Source organism: Phodopus roborovskii, unplaced genomic scaffold (assembly GCF_943737965.1).
Source record: "Phodopus roborovskii unplaced genomic scaffold, PHOROB, whole genome shotgun sequence".
In the NCBI taxonomy this organism is placed as follows: Eukaryota; Metazoa; Chordata; class Mammalia; order Rodentia; family Cricetidae; genus Phodopus; species Phodopus roborovskii.
Window position 1 is genome coordinate 1,286,942 of NW_026126578.1, and position 15,401 is coordinate 1,302,342.

Genomic DNA, 15,401 nt, shown 5'->3' on the forward strand with positions numbered 1-15,401 from the left:
CAGGAGGCATGAGAGGAGAGAAGGGAGTCAACTGGTGTCTCTAGGCTGGCAATAATGCTGAGGTGTGTGGAGGAGAAGGGATGGCCTAGGCAGACAACTGTGGATGCCTTGTAGCTTATGAAGATGCTGTGGGCAGCCAGGAGCAGAACCCTAGAGACTGTTGCCAGTGATACAGATGTGGAAATCTTGGTTATGTAAGGGAGCTAGCAGAGCTAGTGTCTGGGAGGCAGAAAACAGCATGGGCAGGGAGTGCCATCTCTGGTGTCTGTTCTCAGAGCATACCGCCCTGTTCATGTGTTTGTACTTGCTCCTTCCTTAGGAATGGAGTCAAATATCCCCTTCTCTTTACCCATTGCTTGATCAGCGAGAAGCTCAGACAGTGGGTAGTGGGATCTCCATCCAGTGTGCAGGCTTACCTTCCAGGGCAGCCATCTACTACTCCCTCTGCCCTGGCCCAGCTACTCTGCTCCCAGGATTCTCCATCCTGGTCTGACAGCCAGCAGACAGTCAGGGTGGTGGGTGATGGCACTTGTAGATCATGGAGATGGCAGCATGGCTTTATGCAAGGACCTTTGTTGGTGATCATCAAACCCAAGCCGTATGATGACCTCGCATATAGCTGGGGACAGCAAGGCTTCGGGAAGTCCTGAATCCCTACCCTGCGTAAACAGCCGAGCTGGGGTTCAGTACAGGTGCTTTGTGCCTGGAGCCGTCTGTCTGTCTTCCAATGAGGTGAGCTCTTGAGACCATAGTGCGTGGGTGTGGGAGGAGAATGGTAAACCTCTGTGAAGGAGAAGTTTCGTTACAGTCACAGGTTTAGAGGCCATTGGTACTTGAGAGGAAAGGTGAAAAGTAAAAGTTTTGGGAAGTGGCAGCCTCCCCGTGGGGCTGACAGTAAGTTTTCTAGCAGGGCTGTGCATTTAAGCAGGAGCTGAGACCTTCCAGAAGAGTGTTTGCTAGATTCCAGCGATGTACAAGAGATAGCATGACAGGCTTAGCCAATGGTCCGTGCCATTGCGTATTCTGCAGTTCTCTGTCTTCAGAAAGGCCTGCATGCTTTGTGCTAAGGAACTGGGACTTGTTCTGTATTGTTGATCTATTTTCCTGATAGGGGAATTAGGGAAGATAATCACCTTCCCCCAAAGTGAACTACGTCACCCCGAGTCTCACAGGAGGTCATCTGTTGCAATGCCTCCTTGACTTTTTATGCAGAGGACCTTTTCCTTTATGGAGGCTTAAACTTTAGATACTTGCAGAATTGCTCTTTATCCATTAGCTGCAGAATAATAATAATAAAAAAAAAGCTAGCAGTGAGCACCGAAAGCATGTCGACTGCTGTTTCAGGCACTTTGCATGCACGATCTCACCCTTTCCCGATGACATGTCTCTGAAGTAGATCTGCAGTGTGCAGGTCTGTACAGAGGTCTACACAGGCTGAGAAGCGCCGGTGGGATAGCATCTGTGTAGAGAGCCACAGTGGAGTCTTAGGCTGACCAGCAAGCCTATTTTGTAGAACTGTTGGCATGGAGCCCTGGGTGTCCTCACAGTACTGGAAGCCGCACAGTTATGACTGAGTTCTGTGGCAGGTTGCTAACCTGCCCTGTTTTTCTCATAGTGACCCTGCTCATTGTGTATGAGGGATACTGGGAGCCCTGAGTGCAGCTGGTGGAAACCTGCAGGCACAAATGGCCCACACAATCAGATAAAGAAGTGGCCTCCCACCCTGCTTCCAAACAACAGGAAGTCTTCCTGAAGATTGTTGCCAGGCCCCACTTCCCACCTCTTCCCTCCAGCCCCAGATGACTGGGATTTTGACTCTGCAGGCCTGAGGTTTTCCTTTCAGGATTTTCCTTTCAGGGCACAATCCATAATTGTTCCAGGGTCTCGCTCTTCCTCTCTACAAAGCAGACCAGGGGAGACCCAGGGGTTTCCAGCCAGACCTGGAAGCTATTTGCCTGCTCAAATCTTGTTCAAGGAAGGAATCACTGATGATTCCCCTGGGAAGGAACCTGCCCTAAGGATCCTTGCATTTTTCTTTTCTCTTTTTTCCTTTTCTTTCTTTCCTTTTTCTTTCTAATTGGGTCCTTTGGCAGAGTGCCCAGTTGAGCATCATTAACTGTGGTGGGTGTACTGGCCTCTGTTTTCCTGGAAAATGTAAACCATGGCAAAAGGTTACTTGTTCAATTATCTTGTCTACTTAATAAGCATATGGATAAGAAAGAAGACGCTTAACCTTTCTTCTGACTGAACAAAAGTGTTATAAGGCTAAGGTAGAAAATGCGAAATTTGGCAATACAGGAAAAAAAAAAAAAAAGAATGGAATTATCCATAAAGGGGGAAAAACAGTTCTGCATAGTTGCCCAGATAATAAGAACGGTGAAGCATTTTGCCTGTGCCCTGTCATTACTGTTGGTGATAAGGTCCACTTCAGAATTTAATAGGCCTAGTTTAACTCCGTGCCTCCCGATTTGTTAATTACCTATGATGACCAAACACGTGGACCTTCCTATTCCTCAGTTTCCCCAGCAACAAAATAGGGTAACAGTGGTGGTTCCTGTCTCACACCATGCACTTGTCTCGAGGATTCTGAAAGAGTATTGTTAAGTTCTCTGCTGTGGTAGACATGGTCCACCATAGTCCTCGATAGGGATTCACTGTTCAACTTAGCAGTGGGACGAAAGCAGTTCATACTACTCAGAAAGTGATCCCATCTTCTCTGATCTCAGATGCCAGGCAGGGTGGGGTCTGGTTAAACCTGGATGGGACAAATAGGACTAATGCAGACTCTTAGTGCCAAATGCAGTACAGGGACCTATTGTGACTGTCAGGTTTCGAGCCTTACTAGTTTTGTCATGCTTTGCTGTTATAGAACACTGGGTTATACCAGCTACTTTCAGAAAGATACCAAGAAGATGATACAGATTCGGAGGACATCATCATCTGGTCATCTTCTGGCTTGGTCTTCACTAGAGTCAAATGCCCTTTAGAAGGAGAGTGTTAGTTACCCTGGATAAATAAGGCCCTGGTTGTCTTGCCTAAGCACATTCCTGCCCTCCTGCATCCAGCAACTCCCCATTGGTCCTCTGGGAGGCAAGTATGTACAGACACAAATTTGGTCTGACTCAGAAGTCAAACAGAAATTGTTTTCTAATAATTAATCCTAAAACTGGGATGTAGCTACACAGAAGAGTGCTTGCCTAGCATATCAAAATCCTGTGTCCAGGCCGGGCACTAGTGGCGCACACCTTTAGTCCCAGCACTTGGGAGGCAGAGGCAGGTAGATCTCTGTGAGTTCGAATCCAGCCTGGTCTGCAGAGCTAGTTCCAGGACAGGCTCCAAAGCTACACACAGAAACCCAATAAAAAAACAAAAAAACACCCTGGGTCCAATACCTTAGTCCAAATAGTAAAGCAACTGTCTTATCTGGTGCTTTTATTATACATGGTCTCCTGCTTTTTCACTTCAAATTGATACCAGTTGTGGGAGGAGGATATGGTGGCTCAAAGGTCCAGCACTTGCCCAGCATACATACAGCTTGGGGTTTGACCCCTGGCCATGAGCCAGGTGTGGTATGCTTTAATACCAGCACTCGAGAGTCTGAGGCAAGGCTAGCCTAGGCTATATCATATGATGCTATCTCAAAACTCTTCTTTTTTGTTTTGTTTTGTATGACAAAACTTTTAAATAGAAGGTCATAAAAGCAATAGTGATTTTTTTTGGGGGGGGTGATTTCCATTGGTATCTCCTTTGTGTGTGTTGTTCAAATCATTGCTTTGGCTCTGGATATGACATCCTCAGGAAGAAATGGAACAAGATTGACACGATTCTGGAGAGCAGTAACTGGTGTATTGTCCCTTTGCATGCTCTTTGGGTGTCCTTCCTCCAGCTTTAGAGAAGAGCGCTGTTTTGTCTGAGAGCTGATTATGTTCTTGGTTGCTTACTATTCTATAAATAAGTCTATGTCTGTCTCTCCTGAAGTGTCTGGGTTGTTGGAGCAGTGGGCAATTTTCCCTGCAGCTTCTCAGAGGCAGGGGAGGTGGCTTCTCTCAACAGTTGGCTTGCTGCATCTGGCTTTCCTGCTCAGGGAGGAGAAAGCTTCCAGAAGTTTGCAGAGGAAAACTTGGCACCCAGAGAAGAGTTGGAAGGAAGAGAGGGCTTTTTACCCCTCTACATCATTACAGTTCTTGTGGCCCTGTGGAGTAAATGATTTATTTGAGTCAGCGGGGCGGGGTTGGGGGGGGGGAGAGGGGGATTGTTCAGAGGACTCTTGGCTTGGAGGAAAACCCAGACACTTCATGTATCTACACACAAGGTGCTTAGGAAACATCAGGAAACTCTGCAGTCCACACCAGTACCACTGTTTCCCACATGGCTCAGTTTGTTAGCTGAATGTCAGTTTAATGTCTTGCAGTTGGCTCCTGTTCCTCAGTGTTCATGGCCTTGGTGAAAACTGTTGTTAGGAATCACTTCAGTGTGTGTGTGTGTGTGTGTGTGTGTGTGTGTGTGTGTGTGTGTGTGTGCGCGCGTACATGCACTTAATAGATTATGGACTTTGTAGAGATTACCAGGAACTGATGGGTATTCATCTTGAACTACTACTAACTAGCCATGTAACCTACCCAGGGACTGTTACTCTTGATTAGTACCTGAATGGGGGAGGGTTTGGCCCTGGGCCTAACCCTGGGCAATGGTCTTGCTGCATCCAGGAGTATTATTTCCTGGTAAAGAAGGAAAGCCAAAAGCGTAGCAGCATTTGTGTGGGACTGTACTGTTGGCCTTTATGGCATTGTGATACTTGTTCCCAGGTTTCCTTTGATTAATGTCATTTTGTTGCTGTGAGTCCTTAAGCCAGCCAGGCCCCATGCCTTTGCCAGTACTTAGTTTTGTACCAGGTGTTTCCTTGTGACTTCATGCTCCCTGAGGCACACTGGATATGTTACTGTGTCCTATGTCAGACTTTCCAGATCGTTTAGTCTCTGGAGTTGCTGGCTGGTTTCCCTGCTGTCTGGGAAGGCAGTGTTGCTGAGGGGTCCTCCAAGCTCTGAGCCTGACTCGGATGTGGCTTTGTTAGAATCAAATGATACGGTGATAGGAATAGCCAGAATTCAATACATGGGACAGAATATAGTTGCATATTCCTCATTTGGTTTATGGAACCACCTGGTTGTCAAACCCCTGTTTAAATTTGAATTTTAAGTAATGCACTCAGGGGAAATTGAGCTAAGCCAAATCTTTGTGACAATAATTTTTTCCTCTCTCATCATTTCTCTTCTGCTAACAATGTTGCATGTTTTACTTTGTCTAGGATTTTCAGCAAAGACATGTCGGACAAAATGTCTAGTTTCCTACATATTGGAGACATTTGTTCTCTATATGCGGAGGGATCCACGAATGGATTTATCAGCACCTTGGGGTAAGAGTGTGAAAGTCCTTATGGGGGGAGGGATTTGTTTAAGATAGCATAACATCTGCTAAAAAACTGATTTTTTTTTTTTTAAAAAGATAAGAATGTTAGTAGGTTACTCAGCTTTCCCAAAGGCTGCTTGATATTATCTAATCCCATGTTAGTCATCTCACCTTTTACACAAAAAATATTTTGGTCAGTTTCAAAAGAACAGAATCTTTTTAGTTAAGGCTCTATTAATTTCAAATTTGTTATAGTCTCCTCTTCTTTTATAAGAGGGAAAGGGCTTAAGAATAGGGGACACAATTTAAAGACTAATATATACAGACCCAGAGAAGTGCCTCTTGGCTTTGTGGGAAAGCTTTTTGACTTGTCTTTTCATATGGTGGCTCGTGTGTAATTTGAGCAAAGACCATTACTGCTTGCATGCTTATCTTTCTTCCTGGAAACATAATCTTCCCTACTTTAAATAACTAAATGTATTTGAAAGTTTCAAATCACATGAGTTCTGTAAATCACTTTTGTTCATTTCTGCTTCCTTCAATCAGGATTCGGATATATTCCATTGTGTTCCTCCAGTTATTTTCTACCTTCCCCCTCCTACTCCTGATGTCTAAGGGAGAAAGTGTGAAGTGTAGTAAGTACCCCTAAAGGCAGACAGAGGCCAAATGGAGAATCAAAATGGCTCATTCTAGAATAGTCAGGGATGATCTGTCGTCTTTGTGTAGGAAGGAGATTCTAGGCCTGGGTAGCATTGTTGATTCTGGCAAGACCTAGTCTCAAATAAATGGGGGCAGAAGGCAGGCCAACAGATTTTCCAAAAGCCTCATTCTTATAGCAGCCAGAATGTCCATTGTAATTACAGCTATTACTGGAAGCATACTTATTTTCTGGTATTTGAGCAGAGTGAGTATTGTTAAGTGCTCGTTCAGGTTTCCCCACCCCCATGAGGAAATTATTTCAGATAACAGAGTTATACCTCAGTTAGACCTACGTTTTCATTTTATAGAGAGTTTATTTTCAGAACTACACATGGCTTTTTCCTGTGCTTGGCCTCTCTGCGTAGTAGACCTACCCTCAATAGTTTATCTTCTGTGGCTTTGGAGAAACAGGCTTCCTGCTACTCAGACCTCTCTGATGATTTCATCTTGACTCTCTCCTTCTTCTCTTTATCCCCTGTGGTTAAATTTTTCACCCTTTTCTTATTTTTCAGCATTGACTACAGTACTGTACAGCAGTGGTAAGCGCTCCCTGAGCCCGGTGGGTGTTCACTGTGTGCCAGGTGCTGTTCTAAGTCCCAGATCTCTCTCCATGATTCCCTTACCTCCCAAACACCCTGGTCATGGTGAGCACCACCATCCTCACTGTGTATGGAAAGGGCACTTGCTTGCTTCAGGCAGGGCCAGTCACCTGCCCAAGTTTCAGAGCTTAGAAGACTGGGTCTCTGAGGCCAGTGGTCCTAACACATAACTTTTGTGGGGCAGTTTCTTCTGGCTTCCCAGTCTACTCACTGCCTGTCTGGGTACCTGTCAGACCTTAGCCCCATTTTTCCTCTGTGGCCTATGACTTCACAGATCCTGCTCCTAAAATCTTAGCCTCCTTTCATTTCTTCCCTTTCAGGAGGACATCCATTATTTTATATTATTATTATTATTGTTGTTGTTGTTGTTGGTTTTTTTTTGAGGCAGAGTTTCTCTGTGTAGCCCTGGCTGTCCTGAAACTCACTCCATAGAACTGGCTGGCCTCAAACTCACAGGAGATATGCCTGCTTCTGCCTATTGAGTGCTAAGATTAAAGGTGTGCACTAATACCACCTGGCATTATATTATCATTTTGAGCCTAGTCTGACTTTGAACTTGAAGTCCTCCTGCCTCAGATTTTTAAGTGCACACTTATAGATGTGCAACATTCTAAAAATTCATAGGGTTGCATATTCTTTGTTTTAATTTTTTTCAAGTATTCTGTGTTGAGTCCCTCATAAAGTTAGGATGTATGTTTTTTAAATTTTGGGTACTAATTTTTTCTTCTGATGAGTATTATTCATCTTCTCACTCACATATATTTGAGAATAGCTTGCATAAACATTAAGTTGAAAGTTAAATTTGACCCTCATTCCCCTTCTTGGAATAGGCTAAATATTTATGGAGTACCAATCATAGGGATGGGATTGTGACTTGACTCTAGAATTGATACATTTAGAAGCAGAAAGTATCTAACCATTCCCTGAATGGAGAATCTTGGACACAATTCTTTGGTTTTATAGATGAAACAAGGGGCTAGTGAATATGACATAATGCCATTCCCTTAGCTGGTACCTTAGTGTTATCAACACTCGATACTCAATGAGACCCTTCCTCCTACCACTTCCTTTTACTGGAACTTGATCATTAGTCCAGCTCTGCATTGTGTATGTCCTGCTAGGGGCCAAATCCTGTGTCTTATACATAATAAGTAATTACTCTCACTCTGAACTATGTCACCAGCCCTTGCATTGGTTTCTGGATCCACCACTTTAATTATTGGGTTAGCTTTGGTGGCCTCCCCAAACTTGTATTGACCATAAAAGGGACCAGGGGAGAGATTTTATGTGTCCATTGTATTCTTGATTTTTGTAGAAAACCTTCAGGCCACTGATCACATTGAACACTATGCCTTTTGTAGAGGCCTAGTGACGTCTTGTGTTTTGAGGGCAAATGTGGGAATACTCTTCATGCTTTAATTTACTTCACTTGACAGATACTGAGCTTCAGCCTTGGGCATCTTGTGAGCTACAAAGCAGGGAGCCCATTCCATTGCTTCCATAGAGCTTGATTAGGAGAGTGGAAGAGAGACTTTCTAGGCAAGAAAGGCTTCTGTGGTGTGTATAGTTTAGGAAATGTCCAAGTTGAGTATTTAATAGCCTCTTGCAATTTGAATAAGAGGCAGCATAGGCTAATGGAAAAGGTTCTAAAAATCCTGGCATGGTACCTATGACCAAGTTCCTTGGTCATGTGGGAAATGAGCTGGCTCTCCTAGTTTTAGGACCTTGGATAAGTAATGTAACTTCATTGTATCTCAGTGTCTCAGATGTTCAAAAAATATGTTTATTTTTAGTGGTTTCCCTAAAAAGAATTATGCAAGTTAAATTAAGTTTTAATGAAGTCAGAACTTGAGTTACTTGAGTCTTTATGTAATCTTGGACTGTTACTTATTTGTAACTTCATTGTGCTTTTGAAACTCCAAGCCCTTCCCATTTCTGTGCATTCCCACTGGGTTCCCACCGAAGCTGCTCCACTCCTCATGATCCATCCTTTATTTCAGCTCTTCCTACAGTTCTGAAACATCTTCCTCTGTCCAAAGCTTCTGGCACAGATGGCCCCTAACTGTTCTCCTTTTCTCCTTCCGTTATACCTTACTTACTAGTTTGTTTTTATGGCTTCTACACTTAAACCTTGAGCTCTTTCAGGGCTGGGCTTGGCTCACTTTAGTCCTCATATCCTAGGATTTGGTATAGTTCCTGGTGCAGGGTTGGCTCCTCACCTATCATCCATTGAATGCATTGAGCCTTTGGTGTGTCTTCCAGACTTCAGCAATATTTCATGTTGTGTGCAAATCTGTCACTATGTGTTCCTGGGGAAAGGAATTGAAGAAAATGGTAACTCGACATCTATCACAGAAGCAGATTCCTGGGCTTTCAGATTAGGTTTATTTCACTCTATGCATAGAATAGTTCACTCCTTGGTCAACAGTGCCTGGCAGAGGAACATGGCATTCTAAGTGTTACATGGGAAAAGCCCTAGGGTACTCAATTTTTGCAATATTGTTTACTGAGGGTTTTACTTCCCTAGACTTGGTGTGATACAACATTTATGTGTTTTTCTTTTTGCAGCCTGGTTGATGATCGTTGTGTTGTGCAACCAGAAGCCGGGGACCTTAACAATCCACCCAAGAAATTCAGAGGTAAGGTTTTGGTGTTGATGGAGTGGTCATTTGGACTTCCATGATAATTTATGAAGAGTGTTCCTATGACTGTGAGGGCAGCTGGTCCTCCCTCCCTCCTTTCCTTCCTGCTTCCAGTCCTCTCTTCCTTCCTGTAGCAACCTTAGGTTTATTTACTTAAGTATATTTTTCAAAATCAGATTCAAGTCCTGGCATTAAACTCTTAAACAAATGCATAAATAAATTCCTAGTCAAGATTGGCATGGCTTTTATTAGGGCCTTAGTTTGTCTACAGAATATGTGTTGCCAAGGGCTAATTCATCTGAAAGCTTTTCGTTAGCATAGCTATTTATCCAAACAAATGGAATTTAAGGATCCAGGCATAGGGAGCATGGGCTATTTTAGCTGATCTCATGATCCCTCTTAGGGCCTTGATAATTCTTAGCTGCCTTACCTGGAATGAGATATTCTTGATTATTGAACTTGTACTTGAGCTTAAAAGGTACACATGGCAACTTTCCTATTAATGTCACCTTCTGTAACCCTGTGTTTTTAATTTTTCTCAGAATGTATCTCAGTTTATTGCAGAGAGGGTTTGAACTGTGGTTGGAGTCTGAGATGCCATCTCTTAGCTTCTGTCTTCGGTAGGGATGATGGTAGTTAAGTGGTTCTCACTTTGATCCCCATCTTAGAATTACCTGGAGATGCTTTTCAATTCCATAGATGCTCTGGACCAATTAAGTTAAACCTAGAAGGGTGGGCACTGTTTTTTGTTTGTTTGTTGGTTGGTTGGTTGTTGCTTGTTTTTGAAATAGGATCTCACTATGTAGCCCTGGCAGTCCTGGAATTTACTATGTAGACCAGTCTGGCCTGGAGTTTACAGAGATCCACCTCTCTTTTTGTCTCCTGGGATTAAAGGTGTGTTCCACTACACACAGCTCCACACTAGCATTTTTTTTAAGCCTTCCAAGCTAGTTGAAAGGTTACATTTATTATCAGGGAGACCCATAAGGTACTTTGTCCCTTACAGCAAGGAGAAATACATCCTTAATGAAGTCCTACTGAGAGTGTGGCTCAGACTGCTGCAGATTTGTGTCTGTTGGATCTAGAGTCCAATGCCTTGACCACTTGGCTGTTCTGGTGACACAAGGATTCGCCTATGTAGTGGGATGGGGCACCCACTGACTTAGGTATTTGACTCATGGCCTCAGTCACGGAGGGTACAGCACTTTCCGGTTGCAGATTCTATCATCCGTATTCTGAATTCTTTGTGTTGAGTGATTTAGAAACTGTTTGACTCTTTTGGATGAAAGCTAAAGAAGGTAGGATGAAATAGAAGGCGGTTGTTCAGATGGAAAGGGGCCATTTGGATGCAGCATGGTGTTGAGCTGGATCCAGTTGGCATGATGCTATCAGGAGAATGTTTTCACCTGAGGATGAGGGAAAACTATTTTTAAAAGAAAAAAAAAAATGAGTCACAGAAACTTGAGGCAGCTCTTGCTTCTGCTGAAATTTTTCCTCACAACCCCTCCCCCACGTCATGTTCTAAAGTAAAATCTTGAGTGAAGCAGAAATGAAAGATTTTATCTAATGACCACAATGTCACTTAGAGAATTAATTCCCAACTCAACATTGACTGTGTTGGTCACTGTGGTTGGAGAGGATGCTGTTTGCGTTAGCTCAGTGGGAAGGTCGTATCTCCTCTGTACTGGAAAGGGATTGGTTAGACCCAGACCTGAGTGTCTCACCTGTGGTCACATAGCTTTAGGCAGATGGGAGTAGGGGTTTGGATCTCAAGTTGGACTGCACAAGCAAATCACCTGGAGAGCTATGAAACATTCTAATTACTGCTCCCACCTGCCGTGTTCCTGACATAATTGCCCATTGGGGTTTTCTAAAGCTCCCTGGGTAATTCTCTTGTGCAACCATGGTTAAGAATCATTGCTAATAACCACAAGCTACCAATTTCCTTGTTGAGGGGAGGGCTAATTCAGGCTTGGCTTTTGCAATTAGGATACAAAAAAAGGGATGCTTGTCAGGAGCATGTGCTGGGTCCTGGATCCAGTATGATCTCTTGTTCCAGCTCAGCTTTGGGGGTCAAGACAAAGCTGGAAGAGAATTTAGTGCAATGAATAACACCAACCAATGGCTGTTCATTATTTTTAAAAATATTGTTAAATATTACTTTTCACTTTTAAGCTAGCAAAATTGTACATATGTATGATTTGAAATAGGCACACATTGTGGAATGCTTAAATTGGGCTAATTCACATAGGTTTCTTTATGTTGCTTTTGTGATGTGAGTTCCCCAAACTTACTCTGAGATTTTCAAGGGTTTACTTTGTTGTTGTCACTATGTTATACAATAAACCTTTTGAATCTGCTCCTCCCACCCAAGTGAGATCTTATAGCTTTTGACCTTATTCAACCTCCCATTTTAACCCCAGTACCTAGTAACCTCTATTCTACTCTCTGCCTCTCTGAGTTTAAGTTTTTTACGAGTGAAAGTGATTATACAGTATTTATTTTCCGTGCTTGCCTAATTTCATATGTCTCCTAGGTTTATTTATTTATTTATTTTTTAAATCACAAATGATCAAGTGGCTGTGTGAATACAGGGTTAGGACATTAAAGCAAATAGGACCAGTGCAGAGGAAGTCAGCAGCCACGGATATTTCCCTGGCATTGAGTCCAAGTGGCTCTTGATTGGAAACAGTGTCTCTGATGGCTGATTTGAAGAGACTGTTTTGAAATCAATTCAACAGTCAGGTAGAGGCCATTTGGGAATAGCCAATCTCCGTTTATGTTCTGACGTAGTTCTATAGGTAGGAATGAGTGACTTGGTTTATTGATTTTCTAGGTAGTTTTTTGGTTGTGAACTGCTTTGTGCTAGTGGGGAAATCTGGCTCACAATAAGTTGTGCTGCAGGCTTTGTAAATAAAGGTCAAAACTCCCTTACCTCTGTGTGCTGAGTTTGAGATCCACCCCCACCCTAAATGCAGGTAAGAAGCCTGGTTAATTGCCTCTGCAGGCTGCTGGAGAGATCTCTACCTTGAGACTTGGGGAGGAAATACTTCAAATTTTTTTGAAAGCATCTTTTCATTTGTAGTGCTGTCTACTTCAAGAATTTAACCCCAAGAAGTGAAGAAAAAGATCTCTCTTTCAGATGCCTGTTCAACTATAACTACATTTTGAAGTTGAAGGTCATTTTGCATGGGGCAGATGGACAGTTTGCAGGAATTTCTGGTCCATTCTCCATGGATCCTTCATGCCCTGAAGTTGACAAATACATATGGAAAAAGAGAGATGCTGGCAAGCAGCTCAATGGAATGATGCGGCCTTTATCTGAGCAATCAGCAGAGCTTCGTTGAGTCACTTGGATTTGCTTTAGTTTCCATTGTTGGCTTGCCAACTGCTTCCCCATATCAAGAACCATTATAAAGTGTTCTTTAGTAGATGGAAATGGGAGGGAGCCTGTTTATGTTCTGCTTCCCATGACTTCTGACTTTGGGGTTCTAGTTTTGGGAGTTCCTTCTGAGATTTGCAATCCTGCTGTCTAAGAATATGGAATCTTAGACCAGTGAGCTTTTCTGGGTTCAAATTGAAGTCCCATGGGTTTTTGCCTTATGACACTGGCCAAATTATTTATCCTCTGTGAACCTGGCTGTCTCAACTTTAATACGAGATACATGTGTTTGAATAATTTAGTATCTGATGAAATTTTGTGAGTTATGACAAGGTAGGTGGATCTGGAAGACATTGTGACAGTGTAGTAAGACAGACAGATAGATAGGAAAAGACTGTTTTCACTCATGGGGAATCCTAAAGAAATTATAAAAATTGAGAGGAAAGCAGTGGTTACTAGAGGTCACAGAAAAGATAAGGAGTGAAGATGAGCGGGACTGGTAAGCAGATGAAAGGTTAGAAGGAATAGGGCCTGGTGTATTCTAGTGCAGAATAGGGTAGCTATGGCTAATAATCACACAGTGTTTTAAAATACCCAGAAGAGATGATTTTGAATGTTTGTAAAATGAAGAAGTTATAAAGGGGTAGAATGTGGCCCCATGGTAGAAGTCTTGCTTCACATGTGTGAGGACATGGATTTGACTTCTTAGTTGCACATAAAGAAAACAGAATCAAGGTGGTAACTATTTAAAGCGACAGATAAACTAAGAACACCAATTAGATTATAAGGTAATAAATATGTGAATTGAAACATCATATTGTACCCCTGCTATGTATTATGAATAAAAACAAAACAGAATCACTAACTTGAAAAAAGTAATTGAGTGCTTAGTAAGCCTTCATTATGCTTACATGTTCAGTTCTCGCTCTTATGAAGCTGGTCTTCATAAATATCAGCAGAAGACAGGGAACTCTATGTGAACCCTTCAGTGAAACAAACATTATCTGCCATTACTCTTATCTTATAGTGTTGTGGATATAAGGGTGTACACATGGACTCCCCATGCTTAGATTCAGGGCCCATTGCTGTCCTGTGTAAGTTGAGTGTTCTTGAGAGACTATGTAATTTTTTGATCTTGCCCATCTTTAGAATGGGGGGTTTCCTCTCTTACAAAGGTAATAGAATTGAAGATAAATGTGGAGAGAGTGATTAAGATGGGTCGCTCCTTAGTAACACTTGCTTTTCTTTTGTAAAGTGGATCCAGAAGGGTTAAGTATTGAGTGCTCTTGATTTTCTCTGATGCTTACAAGTGCATTTCCAAAATGAATTTCTCTTTTCATGCATGTCATTTCCTTGATCATATCCCCTGCCCCAAACTTTGTAGGGAGAAACAGACTTTTACATCTGAATGAATTTGAACTTTGCCCTCTGTGTAATGGCATGAAATCTGGAGTCATTTAGGTACCTTGGTCTCTTGTCACTATGACACTGTTTGAATGTGTTAGAGTCTGTGTAGGGTGGGGCCGAATCACTGTAGTCTCTGGTGCATGTTAGCTTTGTCCACAATATAGGAAGAATAAGGAAGACAAGCATCAGATTGAAACCAGGAATAGAAACTTTGTGGTTAGTGAATTCCTTTCTCTGTATTATCTTCTGCTCTTCCCTTCTCTTCACACCCCTCCCCCTTCAAGATACTAAATATAAAAAGCATTTTCTATAAAGGAAAGATGGAAACTGAGAGCCAGTCCCCATTTTCATCTTGGGCCTCTACTCCCTTCTCATTCATAATCTCCAGGGTTGTTGAAGTAGAAAGGGAGTCCAGGCTTTGAGGGAACCAAACAGGTTGCACCATCTATTGCTTAATCTCTTTTCCCACACTGGGGCAATGGTCAAATTTTTGTCCTTGAAACTTTCACTGTAAGATAACAAATTTGGCCTCAGATTCTTGACCTTGGACCAGTGTCAACTATATCAGCATTATTAAACTGCAGCATTTAAATTTGTGGAAACCATTGTGCTTCTGAAAAAGCCAGTCATGGTGGTGCGTGTCTGTAATCCCAGCACTTAGACTGAGGTAGGGCAACTGTGAGTGAAGACCTGCTAGAACTACAGAGGGAGGACCCTCACTCAGAAAGAGAGAAGGGGAGGAAGGGCAGGGTGGGGAGGACAAAGAGAAATTAGGCAGGGAAGAGCTGAAATGAAATTCAAGATCACACCATTTAAGTAGATACATGAATTGGGAGGGGCCTGCATCAGGCTTCCATGTGCAAGCATGTTCTGGGTGTCTTCCCTGCCTTTAGGTTCCCTTTTGCTTCCCACAGTGTGATGGATTTTAAACACTGTTATCCCACTTAAGCTGCTGTCTGACTGAGATAACATTGTGTACCAATTTCTGCCTCTGCTGATGGGGGCAGATGCAGTTCTCCTATGCTTTTATGAATCTTAGGGTTTTCTGGAGAGACAGATCCATGTTTTATTTAACAGTCAATCACATTGATAAACCATCTACTTTATGCAAAGCATTGTCCTGGTGAATGACTGCTTTTAATTTGTGTGTGTGAGATCCACTTCCTCAGGGTAGATATTGAGGTTTCCATTACTCAGCGGAGGAAATGGAGGCTCCACGAAGTTGAGTAGCTTGCCCATAGACAGTCAGATGCCCCTTCCTAGGCT

At 42.7% G+C, this 15,401-nt stretch overlaps 1 protein-coding gene across 10 annotated transcripts in view; it reads left to right on the forward strand.

Moving 5' to 3' along the window:
• The window catches only part of Itpr1 (inositol 1,4,5-trisphosphate receptor type 1), a 332,548-nt gene that overhangs the window by 18,424 nt on the left and 298,723 nt on the right, over nucleotides 1-15,401 (forward strand). For all 10 annotated transcript variants that reach the window (XM_051203747.1, XM_051203749.1, XM_051203751.1 and 7 more), the window contains 2 exons: nucleotides 5,306-5,413; nucleotides 9,273-9,343. In XM_051203747.1, coding sequence (XP_051059704.1) covers nucleotides 5,322-5,413; nucleotides 9,273-9,343 — 163 coding nt within the window. In that variant the 5' untranslated portion in view covers nucleotides 5,306-5,321. The remainder of the gene's footprint in view (nucleotides 1-5,305; nucleotides 5,414-9,272; nucleotides 9,344-15,401) is intronic.